Source organism: Python bivittatus, unplaced genomic scaffold (genome assembly GCF_059951505.1).
Source record: "Python bivittatus isolate LINGU-HERP-01145 unplaced genomic scaffold, Pbiv_v1 ctg000010_np1212, whole genome shotgun sequence".
NCBI classification, from domain to species: Eukaryota; Metazoa; Chordata; class Lepidosauria; order Squamata; family Pythonidae; genus Python; species Python bivittatus.
This window is the reverse complement of record NW_028277029.1, coordinates 2896292-2915362: the sequence shown is the minus strand read 5'-3', so window position 1 is coordinate 2915362 and position 19071 is coordinate 2896292. Positions and strand designations below refer to the sequence as shown.

At 40.5% G+C, this 19071-nt stretch overlaps 1 protein-coding gene across 2 annotated transcripts in view; it reads left to right on the top strand.

Annotated features, from left to right (window-relative positions):
- Positions 1-16429, top strand: part of ATXN10 (ataxin 10) — a 65173-nt gene extending 48744 nt beyond the window's left edge. The window contains exon 11 of one of the 2 annotated variants that reach the window (XM_088148421.1): positions 12296-16429. In XM_088148421.1, coding sequence (XP_088004547.1) covers positions 12296-12486 — 191 coding nt within the window. In that variant the 3' untranslated portion in view covers positions 12487-16429. Of the gene's footprint in view, positions 1-9744; positions 9809-12295 lie in introns of those variants that run through there. The other variant, XM_088148484.1, reaches the window with a different exon arrangement.
- The last annotated feature ends 2642 nt before the right edge of the window (positions 16430-19071 follow it).

Sequence of the window (19071 nt, the reverse complement as noted above, 5' to 3'; positions counted from 1 at the left end):
CTGATCTGCCTGCAGGGTCCTTAACATCCGCTCCAAGGCAAGAGGGTTAGTGAGGCAGGGTTAACCTTGATTTGTCTGCACAAGACACATGTTTGGTCATTTTTCTTGAGTAAAGCTTTCCACTAAATTACCTTTAAGAGACACTCAGCCTAATGTCCTGGGTCATCTCTGAATCCATTTTTAAAACTTAGCACAATTAATTTTAAAAATACATGTATATTGGATAGTTTCCAGTCTTCTCCTACAGTAGCCTAACTTAGGAATGTTTTGTAGGAAGATCAAGGATTTCCTTTTCCGTTTCTAAAAAGCCTTGGATCACTGTTACCTGGATATGGTTGTTTTCCATTCAGTTTGTCATCATTAATTTCAGCTAGCAATCGTAATATAAGAAAATAAAAGGGGAAGTTTTTAATGATGTGTTTAAAACACTTGAAAACCATCACAGAACATCTTGAAACACAAACTAGAGTATAGCATTGTCCAGGAACAGACCATTTTATTGTTGCTTAGCTATAAATATTTGTAGTTATTTGCTACTACCCCCTGTGGCACCAGAAAAGAGGGTTGTGATCTTGGGGCACTGGTCTAAGATGAGGAGGAGGAAGATGATATCCTCATCTCTGGCTTTGAGAGGTCTCCCCCTGAAGATGCTTTGCACCAGGGCATCTGCTTTGGAGATCTGTGCGAAGATGGAGCAGAAGAGGCAGTGCCACAGTATGTATGTGGCCGTTTAATTTCTTGAGCTCCATGTGGATGGATCAGTTTGGCTTTTATCTCAGCGTTCTTTCCCTCCAAAGGTGAGGAATTGAAAGGGGCCACAAAGGAAGCTCTTTTTGACCCTTGCATAAATAAAATCCCAGAAGCATCTTGTAAGAGGGAAGACCATCTCATTAGTCCGCAGTCTATAAAAACCTAGGGGTTATGCCCAGATCTTTTTGATAATCTGTATCAAATACTTGCTGTATACTTTCTGCTTTTGGCCCGTCAAATCTTAAGAGCTGCCAAAAATTGATCTGAAGGACTTTTGGACTTTCCTCTCCCAGGCCAAGATGGAATTGTTCTTAGGTTAGTGCAGGCATCTCATTCTGAAGACGGGAGTGATACAAAACAACCATTCAGTTCCCTGCAGTTGACTTACCCTCGCTTGTTCAGTTCCCTTGGCACCCAACCATTCAGCGGGTCCTGAATTTTGATACTATTAACAATTAGCTTCTGTGTTTATTGTGGATGTGGGGAAGGGGGGAGCTCATGACCCTTTGTGTATGTGAGTGAATTCTTGACATGATTTCTGCACATGCATTTGGGAAGATTTCTCCATATTTGTGGCTGTATCTTTGAAGCTCCACCTGCTGGGGGGAGGGTTGGGCAGTCCTCTCACCATTCCTCTTGTACCACACCTTGACCCACAGCCTAACCAAGCCCCATTTTCACTTCCTCTGATGTGCCAACCAGCGTCTGCCTGCCTGTTTGCAAATTAGGCTTCTGTCCTTCTTGCCCCCATCTTGCTTTTTTCTCTCTTTCTGTGCACATTCAGAGCGTCCACAGGATACAGTAAGAAAAGTCAAGATGGCGGGTACGATTGTGCAACCAAAGCTCCATCTGGTTTTTGTGTTTGTCACTCACACACTGCACATGAAAAACAGGCAGAGCTTTGGTTGCACTGTCATGATGGCCACCTCAGCTTTTTCTATTGTATCCTATGGAGGCCCCTGATTGTCCTGCTTAGGAAGTTTATATGGTATCCCACTCCAGTGTATGACATTGGGAAAGACATGGGAAAGATTTTTTGATCCTCTGTTGTATTTGGGGGTGCTAGTTCTCTCCTGTCTTGTGTCTCGGTGTGCAGGTGGGGAGGAGGTCTTCTTTCAGTCTGTGTTCAGATATGTCCTTCCTCCTCTCTGCTCTCCTCACCCCATTCGCTGTCTGTTTCAGGTTTCCTCCCTCTCCCTTTATGTTTAGCGCTGTGTGTTCCCTTCAGAGAGATTTCTTCCTTTTCCCAGTGAATTTCAGGGCCCCTGCAAGAGGGTGGGTGGTTTTCCTTCCCTCCCATAGAGTAGATTCCCTGTAATGGATGCCGGGGAGGCTTCCTCTGTGGATCTGTGCCAACTTCAGGACAGATGCAAGTGGGCTTCCCCCCAGACCACAGGGGGATTGTTGGGGATGTTACCCTTTCGTGGGGAAAGTCCCTTTGGAAGTCTAACTTCTATGTAAACTTACCTAGGAAGGATTAGCGTATGGGTGTGCATGCCAGTAATAAGTAAGAGGGTCCCCATGTTCCTGGTCAGGAAATAAAGACAATGAGTTTTGGATGATCTTGGGAAACCAGGATTAACACTAAGAGATGGCTTTCAACTATTTCTGTTGGGGACAGGGATAAGAGTACAGATGCCTTCGTTGAGCTCAACCCTAGTGGAGCAGCCATGTGGTTTTCTTGACAATTTTGGACTCCAGTTCTGTTCTTGGGGAGGTTCCTCAACCTCTCATGTATCCCTGTGGTTTCTTGATGGTCTCCTATCCCAACCTCAGCTTGCCGTCAGCCTGGTTGGAGGTGGAGAGGGAGCACTTTGCAGAAATGTCACTAGTCTTAGGGCAGCTGCCAAGTCAAGAGGGGAGAGTGACCCCTGATTTCCATGACTTCCTCACCTTACGCCATCTGATTACCCACTGCAGGGGCACATTTAGTCTCTCCCCAGACATTGCTGGCCTCCTTGCGCTCCCTTGCATCGCTCCTGCAAAAAAAAGCAAACAGGCCCTGCAGGTTTGGTGAGGTACAGGGACTGCTGGGAGGGGCTGGTGGTTGGGTCTGCAGTATTGCACTACCTCCTGGAATTTCCCTATTAGTGCAACTCACCTGATGGGGTCCATGCTTTTTTTCTGATCTGTCTTACTTTCCTTTCTTGCTTTGAGATGCATATTGGATCAGGACCCAGGAAGCCTTGGCGATGGAGAAGTTAGGTCCTCCTCCATCATTGATCTTCTCCCTACTGTACGATGGGAAGCCTAGTGAGGCAGCTTGAATTTCTCTTTCCTTCCTGACGACAGGACATTTTTCACTGGGTACCATTATTTCTCCCTGCACCATGTTGGCCATGGAAGATTATATTGGTTTTGTCACTGGGCCTGGGGATCCCATGGAAGCGTGGAGCCCATTAAATGGCTGGTATAAGTTTGATTGCATTCTTCTCTGTCTTTTGTAATTATGGTTTTTAATTGTTTTTAACTGTTTAATGGATAAATTATATTGTACGCTGCCCAGAGTCACATGCAAGTGAATTGGGCCGCTATATAAATTCAGTCGATCAATCAATCAATCAGAATTTGTGTCAAAGTGCAGAGGGAAGTACTTAGTTGCACTAGAAGGTAAACCTTCCTCTTCTCAAGTTTTTTAATCTGGTAAGACCTTTATCTTACCCCAAACAGCAGTTTTTAAGAATTGGTAACTTAAAATGATGCATATGCATCGGAAAGGTGGGATAGGCATTTTTACATAAATAAAGTTAATTTCTGTCCATTTTATTTGCCTTGTAACAAGACCTCTGCCTGCAATCAGATAATTTCCTTCCCTGATTCCTTCTGAAAATGAAAATCTGTTCTGCATTAGCTGGGAAAAGCAGGATCCACTTACTGTAGAGTAGACCCCCGCCGTCTCTGGAACTACTTCGGAATAAGTGGCTTCAGGATTTCAGCCAGGGTGATCTTCCATAACTGCCTTCAGTTCTTGCACACATGGTTTTGTGTTGGTTGGTAGCAGGCAATTCTGATGATAGATGGTTTAATGTCTGGCTGATGAAAGGAAGCGGCTTTTGATTCAAAAGACCTGTAGCAAAAGCTTCTGTGTTGTGTTAACATCAGTTGGCAAACCTTCCTGTAACTGAAATATTGGGAATAGTTGAAGAGGAGAAAATGGGGTTGTTTCTCTGGGTGATCAGGCTGCTGGCTACTTAGAAGGAACCAAAATTGGCAGCATTTGTGCAAGGAAAACCTGCGGTTTCTCTTCTGCATCGGTTATTGCAGATCTGCACATCGACAGCTTTTGCTTGGATAAAATGCTGAAAATATAAATAAAAGCTAATTTTTACAGATCTCCAATTGAAGAGCGTTTTCTATCATTATATTCCATCTGACAGTCATCTTGGAGGTAGAGGCGAAATACTTTTGACCTCATGGCAGTGATTAGTATAATTGTGGTTTATGAAACCTCAGGTTAAATCTAAGAGAAATCAAGTTGCCGTGGTGTACAACAATGGCAGATTGTTTTGTGATATGCCAGGAAAGACTTTCCTGGGGAAACCAACCAGCATGTCATACACTTTTAAAGTGCAGCCGGAGACAGGCCACGTGTGGGGAAATCCATCTGTGCCACTGAAAAAGTAAAACACGGGTGTCTTACATTTCAAAGGTGTAAACGCCTCTCATAGTCTTTTTATTGAGTACAACACAATGGAATAATTTCAAAGCAGCAATCGGGCGTGAATTGTAGGTGCTCTTGTGTGGAAACCAGACACACCATCCTAACAAAAGATGGTATGTTACACATTTCAAAATATTCAAAGTGGATTATGGATAAAAAGGCAAATAAAAGCAAAATTAAAATGTCATTTATAAGACATAAAGTGGCTTGTCTGTACCGAAATAAGCTGAACAAATGGGGATTGTTGTAATATGGGTGGATCCTAAGCCACCTTTGCAGAGTTTGGCAGTCACAAAACTCACCTATGGAACCCCAGGAGGGGGCCACAAAGCCCCCTGCTCTGCTGCCGATCTGGCCCTGAAAAGACAGTTGTTGGGGTGGAGAACAGCCAAATGCATATATTCAGTTGAACGCCGGATTGGGTTCAATTTTGAGGCTCTGTGTCTCAACTGAAAGAATATTTCAGTTGCCGAGTCATTTGTCTTTTTATCAGTTAGTTAATAAATGAATTAAATTTTAAAATGCAGTGTTAGTTTAATCACAAAGTATAGGATTTCAGGGCAGTCTTTGTATTGGCGAAATGGCCATGCCATTTGAGATAATGAATAGGTGCTGACGTCTCCAGCGAATATTCAGCCCGTGTTCATTGTCTCCTGCGGCATCACCCGGAAGCCGTCTCACCAGCCATCTTACTTTATTTGTTCATGGCCACGATGTTACCATGACAGCATTTTCAAAATACAGTGACTGCATTTTTGAACCATTAGAGCTTGCAATTTAATAATTAAAAGGCTACCGAGGCCATATTAATATGATTATCTCATTATATTTTCCCTGTGGCATCTGAATTGGGAGAGATTGTGGGTGGGGAATGGTGCTGAAAGGCAGTGGTGGGTTAGCTAAGGGTTAAGCAGCTGAGACTGAGTTGGGGTATGATTGTGGCTGAGTGGGTTTGGGGGGCCGGGGATGAATAGTGTGATCCATTCTGGAAAGAGTCGCATCCCCCACAGGCAACCTTTGCCTCGGAAGATCATTGTCTGTGGCCAAGCTAGGTTGATATGACCATGGTCTTTGTTTCCAAGGCAGGAGAAAGACTGGTAATCTGGAATCTGGATTGCTATAATGTACTGTCTATGTAGTTGCCATAGGACTGATTCAGAAGCCAAACCCTGTGCAGAATACAGCTGCTAAGATGCCAACCGTGGTGTCTTGCCACCTAGATTTATGTTTTACATGTATGATGAAAGATCTGCAGTGGGCTGCCAGGGTTTGTTCCTAAGCTAGGATGCACCAGCATGTCTCCTTCCATATATAATACAGATATGAGCCCCCAGGCTCTGTAGCCGCCATGATGAATCTAGCTGTGCTATGGCTTATAGATGCCTGCCTGGTGTGCCTTCTCCGCCACCCGTGTGGACATGCCGTGGGTGCTCTTTGAAAAGCTACTTCTTTGTGTTGACTTTCTCCTTAATATTTATGGATTTTTAAAATAGTTTTTATTCTTGTTGTAAACGGCTTTGGTATTGTATAAATGGGAAGCGTTTGTTCCCTTTCACTGCAGTCTCATTGATCATAGTGTTAATAGGATAGTAACCAAAATGGGGTTACTGAGAAAGGTGGGGAACTCCAAAATATTGTACAAAAAGTACAAAAACTAATTCCAGTACACACACAGTATCCTATAACCGGGATGCAGTTGTTCCTTGTCCCTAGAAAACAAATGAGAAAACACGGGGAGAGAACTTGAGACTCTTAACAACTTATTGGCCTTGGAAGAAGTCATGTCTAGCTAGCTGGAAAATGAAGACAGCACTTCTTTTTGGTGGAAGAGACATGAATTATAGCATTTGATTGCTGGCCCTTCATGTAGAATCAAATTAGCTTCAGAGTATAAGCAGATGCCCCTTTGACTCTCAAGGGTTTAGTCAGTGAGACGTTGCAGCTGGGAAAAAACAGGCTTTCTCAGTGGTGGCTCCCAGTGTTGCCAGCCTCTGCACTGTAGCTTCAGGCAATCAGATGTGACTGTCCACCCAAGACCAGGCAGTCACCAAGTTTTGGAATGGGCTTTTTAAATGAAGCATTTTATATTCTTTTGTTTTTAATCTTCTTTTATGGCTTATTTTTGCACAGTTAGTAGTGTGAGGTCTTTGTATAAAGTGTTTTGTGTTCCAGTTCTTTATTTCTACTTGGTGGGAAGATCAAGCCACTCTACACTGAATAGTATATATTGAAGTCACTGAAGCTGCATCACGCAAAGTTCATAATACTAACATTCTAAAAATAATTTTTAAAAAACCCACTAAAGCTATTTAAAAGGCAAATTCAAAAGATTCATCTTGATGTCCTTTCTGAAAGTAGAGAAAGAATAAAATGCATTTGTAAGAGGGATGTGGACCAGAAGGCAGATACATCTGTTCTTCTGCCAAGTAGTAACTTTTGAAAGAGCATCCAGAGGATAATAATGCTAATTAAAAAAAAAAAAAACAAGCAAACCGGGGGGCATATTTAAGAATGCAAAAAAATCCGAAGAGCAGTTGTAGTCAGCATACTTCCTTCACAACTGTACAGATATTTCCCCCAAAGAACCTGCATTAAGGAAGATGCTGTTGTGTTCTTTTGCCTTTTATTCAGTCATCTTGGACCTTTAGTTTTTTATGGCAATATTGAAAGACCGATGATTAATTGCATGCATTCTTAGCTATGCATAAAACTCTCATTGAAAATCATAACAATCATTTGAAACAGTTTTGTCCCGACCTGTCTGTCTCTGCAGGCAGCTGTTAGCATATAACAAGGGACAATTCTGATGCCTTCCCACAGATCTTGAAAAGTGGATTTGGAATTAGGGTTTGGGTTAGTATCATAGTGCAGGAAGAGGAGCACACTTGGAGTTGTGTGCATCTGGAAAATGCGAACAGAAGGTGGCATGTAGGATCTTGCTGGATCTGGAGATAGCCATGTTGTATTAGTTGGTATTTAAATGCCATTTTACATCATTATATTTTTAAGTGTTGCATTTCAAATTGTTAAGGAATAATAGCTGAAGGGTGTTTTCTTCATTGAAAAATGCAGCAATGTGCAAAATTTTTGGTAGCGGAACTTATCTGGGCACAGTCTTCTAGAACATTAAAGAGGGGCTGGTTGAAATAAAAATAGCTTTTAAAACTGAATATCATAGGCATGGAATGTTTGGGTTTACATTGTCCAAGAGTGTGATTTTTCTTCCCTATTTTTAAACGCAAAGGATTTTTAGTTACATATAAATTATAGGTTTCTATTAAAAATGTCACTTGAAAATATGGGCAGCTGCTGTGGCAAGAATGTATATGCACCGTTTTTTGGTTTTAAGCTAGCATTATAGGTTTGACTTTTCTTTTAAAAGCTGCAAATTTACAAATTTGACAGAACTTCAAAGAGACCTCCTCATATCTAAAACTGCCTTCATCTAAGAGATGTAAAATAATTAATTGTTCTGAGTTACCACTATGAACCTTTCCTTCCAATTATTCTTTTAACCTTGAATTATTCTTAACATCACTATTTCCAAATTGAAATTTCCCTTCTTGAGTGTGTCAGAAATGAGTGGCTTCTCAAACTCCAAAGTGACAAATTGTTAAAGGTTCCAAAAAATCCTAAAATGAACCAAAGACCCCAGATTATCTTTGTAGATGACGTGCCCTGGTTGAATGCCACATGCAGTTTTTGTGGAGCAATCAGGCTGAAGGGAAGAAGCAAATCTACAGGCAACTGTTTCTGCAGGTCTGGCATTTTTTTTAGTGCCCTGGGCTGGGGGAATCTTGCCTTCCTACCGTTTCCGTGTTCAAGGATCATTTGCCTTCCCTTCTCTGCCTTTTTTCTCTTATCTCATGGAGACCTGTGGCACGAAAGGGAAGCTCAGCAAATGGGCACCTTATCATAAAAGCATGCAAAGAACCCCACTGGGTCAGACCATTGACTTCCTAGGCCTGTGTCCTGCTCCACCAGGGCCTACGAAGAGGACAGGAGGACCACAGCAAGAGACACGGCTGCCTCTGAGCCTGGAAGAAGAGGAGAACATGGTGGACCCTTGCGCTCATAACCGCTTTTAAAGCTGCCGTCATCCCCACGGCTATCAGCATGTCTGATAGTACCAAATCCCCAAAGGTAGCTTGGAGCAGAAACAGAACCATTGCATGTATTGGTTCTAAATCTCCTTGGTTGAGCCTGGGGTCTAATGGATGAGAAAAGGAGACAAATGTCTATTTTCCTTCTACTTCTCCATAACTTCCCTCTCTTGGGCCCCTTTTACTGAGCTAAATAGTTTTTGCAGAGAAGCTCTTCTAATCTGATCATTTGGGATCGTTTTTTGTTTCATCCAGGATTGGACATGCTGTTCCAAGCGTGGTCACCTATAGCTTCTATAAAGACATGAAAGTATTTGCCATTTTCTTTCTCATCTCTGTTGTTATAATCGCTGTGATCCTAGATTTTGCCTTTCCCGTAACTGCTTTGCCTCGCTTACTAATTTCTGCTCACCAAGTTGTGAGTTGGCTAAATATGTGGGTGCTGCAAATTATTCCAGATTATGGCAAGAGGAATATTTCTTACAATCCTAAGGAACTATAAATAATATCAAAAGGGATTTTCTGAATGGGGTAAATTGGCATAGTATTTCACTCTATTAATTTATTTGTTAATCAGATTTCTATTTGCCACCCATCTCACTGGATAGGTGACTCTAGGCAGGCGTTACAAATAAAAAACTATAAAATCTTAGCAAAAATATACAGGTTAAAAACTACAAAAGGTTAAAACGAAAACTAAAGAAGTTAAAACTAAAAAGGCGGAGCTACCAACCACCCCAGTGCTGCAAACCCTAATTCTGTGGTATTATTAAGATTGTAACTTAAGCTGGGGACATGAAATTAGGCTGGTTTTGTAAGAGCCTTTTCTCCCTGTATTTGCAGGGAGCATCCAATGTTTTTTAAGGAAAGGAATGGTCGGCTTATCATACCATTAACCAGGTTCATCGAAATAATGCATTGTGCTCCTGTTTTTTAAGAAATCCAGAGCAAATGGGCCAAATTGGAGCTACAGTGATTGCTATGTTTTATTTCCTTTTGTTGAGTTTGGCAACAAATGGGCTCCTGTTTGTTGTAACTATGGAAACTTTAGAAGCACCCTTTCTAAAGCTGCGTATACAATAAAGGGCTTAAAGTGTTGGTTGGATTATAGACTTCAGAATATGTTCAATCTTCTATCTATCTTTTGAGAAAGAACAAGAGGATAATGTGAATATTAACTGAGGGCTTTGTTTAATCTCCCGTGACACTTGTGTCTTATACGCCATCCAGAGGTCTCTGGCTCACGCAGCGGATTAAGGAGAATCGTGCATATTCATGACATTGAACTGGGAAGTTGCACAAGAGAAAAAGAAAGCTATAAACCCGCCACAACACCCCAGTCCTTTTTTTGAAGAAACCTGGCAAATTTCCTTGGAGTAGAGAAAAGAGAATAACGTGAACAGATAAGCTATTTGATAGTTTATACCCTATGTGTTTTATGGTTAACGTTATGTTATTTCATAATATTACTTACAGTGCCCTTGAGTTAGGATATCGGGCCTTACAAATATTCGGAGGGTTTTTCTTCTCCTTAATTGCAGACTAGTTCATGCAGGGGTGTTTGGTGCATCCTGCTAGTTTTTGCTGTTTGATGGCAAAAAGGTCATTTAAACGATGGTGCTTTTGGTGATTGTTTTGAAGAAGGACCAGGTCATGTACAGTATATCTAAAGCTGATTGTAACCCAGTTCTAAGTGTTACTGAAATAATGTGCTCCTTTTTATGACACTTGTCTTACTCATTTTAAGGTGGGGTATAAATCTTACGCCGAAACAACAGGAGCCTACAATAGATGTTAGTGAGGGATTGATCTCTTATTTCCTGCTTAATAATCATTAATCAGTAGAAATTCAGTGTACAGTAAATTACCTGTTTGATGTATATCCCGTTATCATGGGTGATGGTCTGTCATTTTTAGATTAAAGGTGGCCGTGCTAATATTGTAATTGACTTTTAAAAAGTCCTAATAGAATTTCATTCTGAAAGCTGTACTCAAGCCAGTGAAATAGTGGCAGCGTATGGTCAAGGGACTGGGATTGAAATGTTGGGTTCCCCATTCTGGATTTTCCCCATCTTGGATTCCATGGATGACTAATGCTTGGAAATCTATCTCACCATCAAATCTTTATAGACCAGGTCATAGACCAGCATAAGGAAACCTATCTAAAAGCTCTTCCTCTTTGTTGTCTATCAAAGGACTTGCTAAATAATCTGCAGAGCTATTCCTAAATTATTTTAGACGTAATCACTGAGAGGTAGTTGACTTTTTATGAAGTGGTTTCTCGTCCTTTGCTATTTTTTACTACATGCTACATCAGATTGGCATTGTTTTTTCTTTCTGTTTTGAGCTGAACTGCCTTCTCAGTTTACTGAGAGAAGTTGTGTTAATCTCTCACGACAAAAACAAAGGCTCTCATGCCACTTTAAAAATGACACATTTAATATTGGATAGATTTATTACTCAATATTAAAGTTTCAGTTTTTAAGGCGCTAAAAGACTATTACTCTTTGTCTGAAAACAAGTTATTTATAATTCTCTGGTGCTCTGTTCTTGGAATACAAGTTATTTTGGGGGAACAAACACTGTAAATAAATAGACTCATCCATTTAAAGATCCAACTTTGTACTGGTTTGGATTTGTCAGATTTACAAGCAATATTAACCATCCATGTTCTCCAAAATTTCTACAGGCTTTATCCTAATTTTAGTTGGCATTCTTGCCCCACCCAGACTTAGACAGCTCTTCTCTCCCCTCTAGGCAAATGGCCATATGAAACTTAGCAAGAAGATATGAAGGATCCGAGTGAATTATGCATAGCTTTCTCCTAGATGTGAAGCTACACGTAGCGAATAATTGGTGCCCTACAGGCACTTCGCTTTGTGAGTCAGAATTCCTTCTTCTGTAGCTGCATTGTGAGCAATTATATTTTGTGACATAACATTTTGCTTGCAGCGTTTCCGTAAGTAGTTTTAATGGATATGCTCAGAAAATAGTTTTTATCGATGATAATGGAAATGATTAAACCTCTGTCTAATGTTTGCCTTAAACTTTGCTCGGAGGGGACCACCGTGAAAGGATTGTTCAAGGCTATCTTACTTCTTAGTAACCTAAGCAAATATGTCTTGATAATTAAAAAAAAAAAAAAAACCCAGCACATTTTATATATTTTATCTTACCGAAATACATTTCAAGGTATAACTAACCATTCATACAAACAAAGTACAACCAGTAATTATAAAATGACGCAAAGTAAGGAAAACAGAGTCATTAAACATTTAAGGGGAAAAAACCCCCACTTATCCATGTCTGGGTTCATTGTTCTGCAGCTGTGATCTTGCAGACATTTAAAGTAAATCTTATGAAGTACAATGGGGTTTACATTTCACTTGACCTATATAGGATAGTGCTATAAATCTCATTTCTGTGGTTAAACCCGCTCATTTATGGCTCTAACTTTGGCATCTTTATAGTACCTGGTTTTTAAATTGATCCTTTAAAAATATGGAAGGCTTTCTGTTTCCTAAAGCTTTATTTTATGGCTACATATTTATTTATAAATATATGATATTGATCTTGATTCTGCAACTCTTCACAGCTCAGCCTCTAATCCCAACCTTCTATTTTTTGAATACAAATGAATGAGCTTTTTTTAAATAGCTGCATGATTGAATTAAATAGTATTACTTACTTGATCAGTGCATTTACGTTATGCTTTCCCCATATTTAGCTTTTAGCTTACACTAAAATGAACTTGGAGAAATTCCTTGACGCTGTTGAACAGTTATAAACCAGTGGGCGGTTTATGCCATTCATAACCTCACGGAAGAGAACGAAAGGAACCAGGAATTCATTGCTCGGATGGAGCAGCAGGGCCTGGCAGACAACCCGGTCCTTGAGAGCATGGGGCTGGGAGTTGAGCCGAGAGGTCAGAAGCTTATTTTAAAATCTGTCAAACAGATGCCCGATCCATAAGTCGCTACCTGCAAAAGGCTTTTCACCTGTCGCAAAAGAAATACATTTTGTTCTAGATGTGAGATCAATTAAAAGGTCAAATGAACTTTTAAGCAGTGTTTTGAGACTGTTTTTTAAAATGAAGTCAAAAGCATCCGTTGGTGTTACGCTGCTGGAAGTCCTTGAGTCAGGACAACGAATGTGGAAACTGCTGTTTGTAGCTCCGTGGGCTCTAGTTTTCTACAGTCAAAAGATGTTCTACTGGTAACACAATACAATTGCTAATTGATGAGGTGCTTGTATTCTGTCTCACATGTAAACTGCATCTGCATAACCACTCTCTCTTCCCCTCCTTCCCTCCTTCCCTCCCTCCCCCCTCTTATCTCTTCCCAAATTAATCCTACATTGGTTTAGCCCCTCTGTGGCTCTGATGAAGGGAGCTGCAGCTTTCTAAGGCTTCTGCCTTTTAAGGAAAGGTGTTAGTCGGAAAAGGTGCTGCCAGATTCCTTCTGAAGTTGGGCTGCAGTAGATTAACCCAGCTGTCTTCCTACAATGCCCACTGGTGGAGTGAGAAACATGAACACAAACGAAGATCTCTTCATCCTTTCCAGAGTGAACAAAAACACACACAACGAAAATTGTACCAGATCTACAACTGTTTGTGGCTTAAGGAAAGGATGTATGCTTAACTTCCGCGTAAGCTTCCCCCAAGTCTTTTCCGAAGGAGTGGGAGGCGTGTATCCCACATGCCAAAAATGCACGGTTCCTTCCCTTTTCTCCCATTTTGCAAAAGACTGGGAAACAGAAATAAAAGAAGTTGGAATCACTTGTGGATTTTTTCATTGCCATTTAGGCGGGTCTAAAACCTGCTGCCTGAAGGAGCGAAACGCGCCCTAGTTCATTTCTCAGTACTTATTTGACAAATGCCTATTTCTTCTGCAAAAATACAAGAAGTTTAATGTTGTTTTTAAAACAGAATAGCAATAAGTACCACTTGCATCTGGGGGGTATTACTTATCTTTTCCAAAGGGAGTTAAGTACTGAAACTGTGTTGTAGCAGGCAGGCGGCTCGGTGGCCTTATCTGGTTTTCGAGAACTGGATGCTTGTTTGAATTTTACTAGTTTCCTTGGTAAGGAAGCCCACTTCCCCTTTTCTTAATTTTTGCTTCTCATGGGCTGTTTCTGAACTCTGGGAGTCTTAAGTGGTAGTTTCTCACTGTGATTAATTCTACCCATTTCTTTTCACCCGCTGCCTTTCCAAAACATTGACAAAACCCATTTCCAGTTAATTAATTCAAGAGAGGCAGAAGAATAGAAGCTCCCTCTCTTATTTTGGATACCCTTCTGCATTGTTACTGAACTCAGCCACTTTGGGAGGGGGGGTGAATGAATTGGGTGGAGGAGGCAGTGGTCAATTAACTTCCCATGCCCCAAACTGGTTGCCTGTAGTTTTTTGTTCTTGTTTTTTTTAACTGATTTCATATATCCAGTTTTGCAGTCGAAGTACAGACCTGTGTTCTGAAAACGAATCTTGTTCAAGCTAAAGGTTATTTCAAGAGAGAGAGGCTTTTCTCCCCCATCCCCATTCTGTATACACTAGGATGTACATGTGCTGTAAAATACAGTTACTTTTAAATAGGACTGATTACATTTCTGGTTTAAAATTAACTTCCTGCAAATATTCCTTCACTCTCCTAAGTAAAACAGAAAAGAAACCTGGTTTATCAAAATATACATACAATATATTCTTTGAAGAATAGTGTATTTTGTAGGATTATTTTTATAGATGTTATATAGATATTGATGTGTTGATAATGTTCTAAGGGTAGTTTGTGTGTTTGCAGAGTTCTTAGGCCAAATGTTCTTAAACTCTCCATGACTTTGGGCCCAGTTCCACGGAGGGAATTACTTCTAACACTACCTCGACAGGTACCACTTCTGAGTGCTTGCAACATGCAAGACAGACAAAGCTCCAATCTACTTTGTATTTGAAGATGCCCCCCTGAAGAAGCTGCTTCTTACAAAACCCTGAGCCCAAATCAATTCTGAAGGCTGAAATGAAAATGCAAGGTATTAAAATGGTACGCCTAATGTCTGCCCAGTTTAAGAAGAATGTTGAAAACCGGCTTTCCTCTTTTGGATGCCTGGTTTCAAGGAAGGATGTCTGGGAAGGAGAAAAGCAGTAATAAATGAACGGGGGGGGGGGCAGTGTTTTGTGTTCTGGTTTGTTTTGATTTGGTTATTTGTTGATGATTGTAATGGATAAGAGGTGGAGATCTGAAAGGGTGACCTGAGGCTTTCGTAGTGGAAAACATGCTGATTACTGTATTGAGAGTGGCTGCCTTTTGATTCTCCAGAATGGGCGAATTCTCTGAGCACAAGGGCTTCCCTGTCCCTCCCCAGCGAGGTTCTGTCTTGAAAGGGCTGTGTTTTCCATGCTAGAGGATTAAAACAGGGCATCCATGGGTGATTCTGAAAAGCTTTTCCGAGTCTGAAAGGAGAGCGTAGTTGGCTCAAGTCTTGTGGCAATCTGATGGCTTTCAAGAGCATGTAAACAAAAGCTTCTCCCCCTTTTCTTTAAGAATCAATGAGGGTTGGATTTTCATGACAATGGCCGCTGAATTCTCGTGGGTGTAAGCTTTCATTTGCGAAGAGGAAGGTATGAATCCATTCCAGTTGAATTGGATGCTGTGCTTTTTAGTAGCTCCTGAATTGCTCTGGCTTTTGTGTGTGTCATAGACCAAGCAAGGTGTCTCGCCAGTGGAGAAATTTTAGAGAAACCCTGCTAATGATTTCTGGTTGGTTGGTTTAGAGACATCGTTGATTCTTAATTTTTTTTTTCTTCCTAGCGTTTTCCTGCATATGCAGGGTCTGCTTTTTTCGGATCAACCAAATGTTGATCTGTTGGTTGCGACAGGAATTGACCGACCGGCTTGTTGCCCGAGCCTGACGTTGGGGGCTGAGAGAGAGGGACTGGCCCAAATTTCATCCTTAATATACATTGTTCGTTCTTAGTATATATTGCAGTATCTTTCAAAACATAACAAACTGGTGGACAATTTCCAAATTTTTATACTTTGAAATGATTTTTATGTCCCCCTCTCCATACCCCCTAAAGTTCCAGAATGGTTATGTTTCTATCCAAGTTAATTCCTATTTCCTGCTTTAAAAACAGAAGTATCCATATTGGGAGGGAACAGAGGGAAGAACCAATTCGCCATATAAGAGTGCTTACTGTACTTTGTATCTCAGTTCATTCAATAACTTAAAATGGATCATTTTTTCTTGAGAGTAATAAGTTCAACCTGATAAATTCCATCCTATAAATGTGATTGCAGTGAACATAAATGTTTCACCAGAGAGAGGACTTGGAACTGTGTAGATCTACTTGGTGAACAGACATCCCAAGAAATCTATCCTATGCCTCTTCCCTAAAGGCTTGTTATTTTCTGCTTTAAGCAGCACATTGAGGATGAAGAAATCTAGAATTTCCTTAGCCAAACTACAGGGATTTACTGGTTCTCAAGAAATCCTCAGAGAAACTCACCCACAGACTATCTTTGATCGCTTACTCCAAATAAAGGGGGGCATTCCCAGGCCCTGTTTCTGCACCTTCCCCTTGACAGTATTAAAACATACATATCACAATCAGCCCCCCCAGCTCCCCAAAGAATATCCCTGTGCAAAGCAAGATGTGTTCCTTTTATTCAGACAGGATTAATTCAGCCGTTATTGAAAAAACAACCAGATCACCCTGATGGAACTCTTTACTGGTGAACAGTGTCACCAAATGACATAGATAATTGCAGATTTCTGCTTCTGCAATGAGGACCTCTTTGAATATTGTATCTTCATTGTAACCAGAATAAACTATTCAGTAACACGGCTACTTTTATTCATTTTTATTGTCTGTTTCTCTGGTTATATTCTACACCAAGACTGTAATAAAGTGTGTTTGATTTTATTTGAACTCTGGGTTTCATTACATAAAGGAGACCTAGACCATTTAGATAACAGGTTAACAGTTTTCCTGCAGTGTTGGTCCAAGGTTTGGAGAGATTTAAAATATTGGTGGGTCTTTGGGAAACAATTTTTTTTTCTTGGAAAGTGTTTTTCATTACAGTGAAGGTGTGTTATGGATTGATTATATGCCATCAAGTTGGTGTCAACTCTTAGCAACCGCATAGATAGAATTTCTCCAGGAGGATGTGTCCCAAACCTGGTCCTTCAGATCTTCCAATCACCAATCACCACTGTAACAAAATCCATCCATCTTGCTGCTGGTCGTCCCCTTTTTCTCTCTCCTTCCACCTTTGCCATCAATACATCCTTCTCAGAGAGCTGGGTCTTCTCATAATGTGTTCCAAATATAAGTTAAGTCTGGTCCTTTGTGCCTCAAGTGAGACCTGTGGGTTGATTTGTTCAATGATCCATTGGTTTGTTTTCTTAGCTGTCCATGGTATTCTCGGGAGTCTTTTCCAACACCAAAGTTCAAAGTTCAAAAGTGTCAATAATTTAGTTAAGTGCCACATCGTAATATCAGTATGCTTTCTTTTTCAAAAATCAATTTAAAAATGAATGCACAGAGTTATACAAGGTTGTATAATTTATCAGAAGACTGCCCCCCCACCCCACCTTTTCCCATTTATATTTAAAATTAGGAAAGAGCCATTTTTACAAGACATGAATTTAAAGATTAATTTTAAAAAACTGAACAGAATTGAAATTCATTGAAGTCCTGGGATGGATCTAAATGGAAGTTTGTGAAATGATACCTTTCTCTGGATGCTACCCCCTTTTCCCACACAGAAAAACATATACTGCAAATTTGAGTTTCATCCTTTTCTTTTAGAGGATAATGGGTAATGCAGCATTCTCGGTTAAAATGCCTTTTTGGATATAAGAACAAGTTCTCGTTTATTATCTATTTTCTTCTCCCTCCCTCCTGCTTAGGACCTTAAGCTCTTGTAAAGGGCGGCTGAACAGGTGCTTGCTCTGCATAGGGCCTTGTTCTGTCTCTTCCATTGCAGCCAGTGGCCTTCTGAACTCCCTCCTTCCCCCTCAATAATTTTTTATGAATGATAGCTTTTCAACACCCTGGGAACAGCTTGTTGGGAAAAATGTTCTTCACAGGGTGCAGTCAAATCCTACACAGTTCATCAAGGAGATCTTATGAAAGGAGGAATATTGTGGCTACAGGTGTGACGTATTCTTGAGCTCCTCCTGCTCCTCTTTGAAGACCAACTTCTAAATATGCTCCTTTCTAATTATTTGTTCCATTGGGCGGGCAGGCTCTTTCTCTTTCTGCGTGGGCTCCTCAATTAAACTCTTGATTTGTTTAAAAACTCGGGGCTTATTTAGCCGATCTCCTGGGGAGATTCCAGGAATTGGTGGCAAAAGAGAGACCCCAGAGCCAAGGGGGTTGCATTGTGACTGACTGGTTCTTCAGTGAGGAAAGGGCAACACCATCTCGCAGGAGATGCAGTACTGGGTCCCAGCCTGCCTTTCTCTCTTTTTGGAGGAATGGATATTCTTTTTGTCTTCCTTGTCTGTCCTTGAACAATCACGCTGTGTGTCCAAATGCCCTTTAATCATGTTTTAACAGAAGGAGGTTGCACTCAATTCACTATGAACGGCTGGATGGATTATTCATGAGTCCTGTTTCCACATCCTTGGAGCCATTGGAGAAACTTTTACCTTACAAACTACTTTCCTACACCTAGTTTATTTATTTACTCACATTTTTATGCTGCATAGATTCTATGTGGTTTACAATACATTGGTGCATTCAATAAATAAGAAGAAGAAGAAGAAGAAGAAGAGGAGGAGGAGAAAGCAGCAGCAGCCACCGCCGCTAAATCCAGTCTAAACATCTGGCTGACTGTGTGACCAACAATAACAATAAATTAAGCTTGCGTGCCACCTGACTTTCAACAACTCTGGGCAACTTACAACAATCAAAGAAATTACAATAAAATGAATAAAAGATTAAAGATTAAAAAGATGGCAAGCATGATGAAACTAGAAATGCACTGAACAAATTAGATGTATTTAGGGCAGCGTTGTCCAGACTTTTGTCCCCTTTAAGATGAGTGGAACTCATGGCTGGCTGGGGAATTCTGGGAGTTGAAGTCCACTCATCTTAAAGTGGCCAAGTTTGGACAACACTGATTTAGGGAATACACTGGAGAAATACTGCATTAATGTACTTAGTCATTTCAAAAATTTCCTATTTCATATTTAGTCCAATGCTTTTAGAGTAGCTTATGCAAATTAGACAACAATATGAAAAAATAATTAAAACTAGATGAAAGGTCAGAAACCACATACAAACAGATTAAAAGGCTCACATTTTTAGAAAATGTGGGTGAAAACATCTTCATATCTTAAGTTGTGAAAGGGGCATTTTAATGGTAGAATGTTTTGGTAGAATCATGGAGCAAAAAGTGGCTTTTAAGTATCTAAGTCCCAAACGATGTTAAGGCTTTGAGCTTCATTTAGAAATAAATGGGAATTAAATGTAAGTATTTCAAGGTTTGCAGACTGTGTTCCAGTTGGTCTCTCTGAGACAATATTTGATTGAATGTTGATTTTAATGCAATTAAG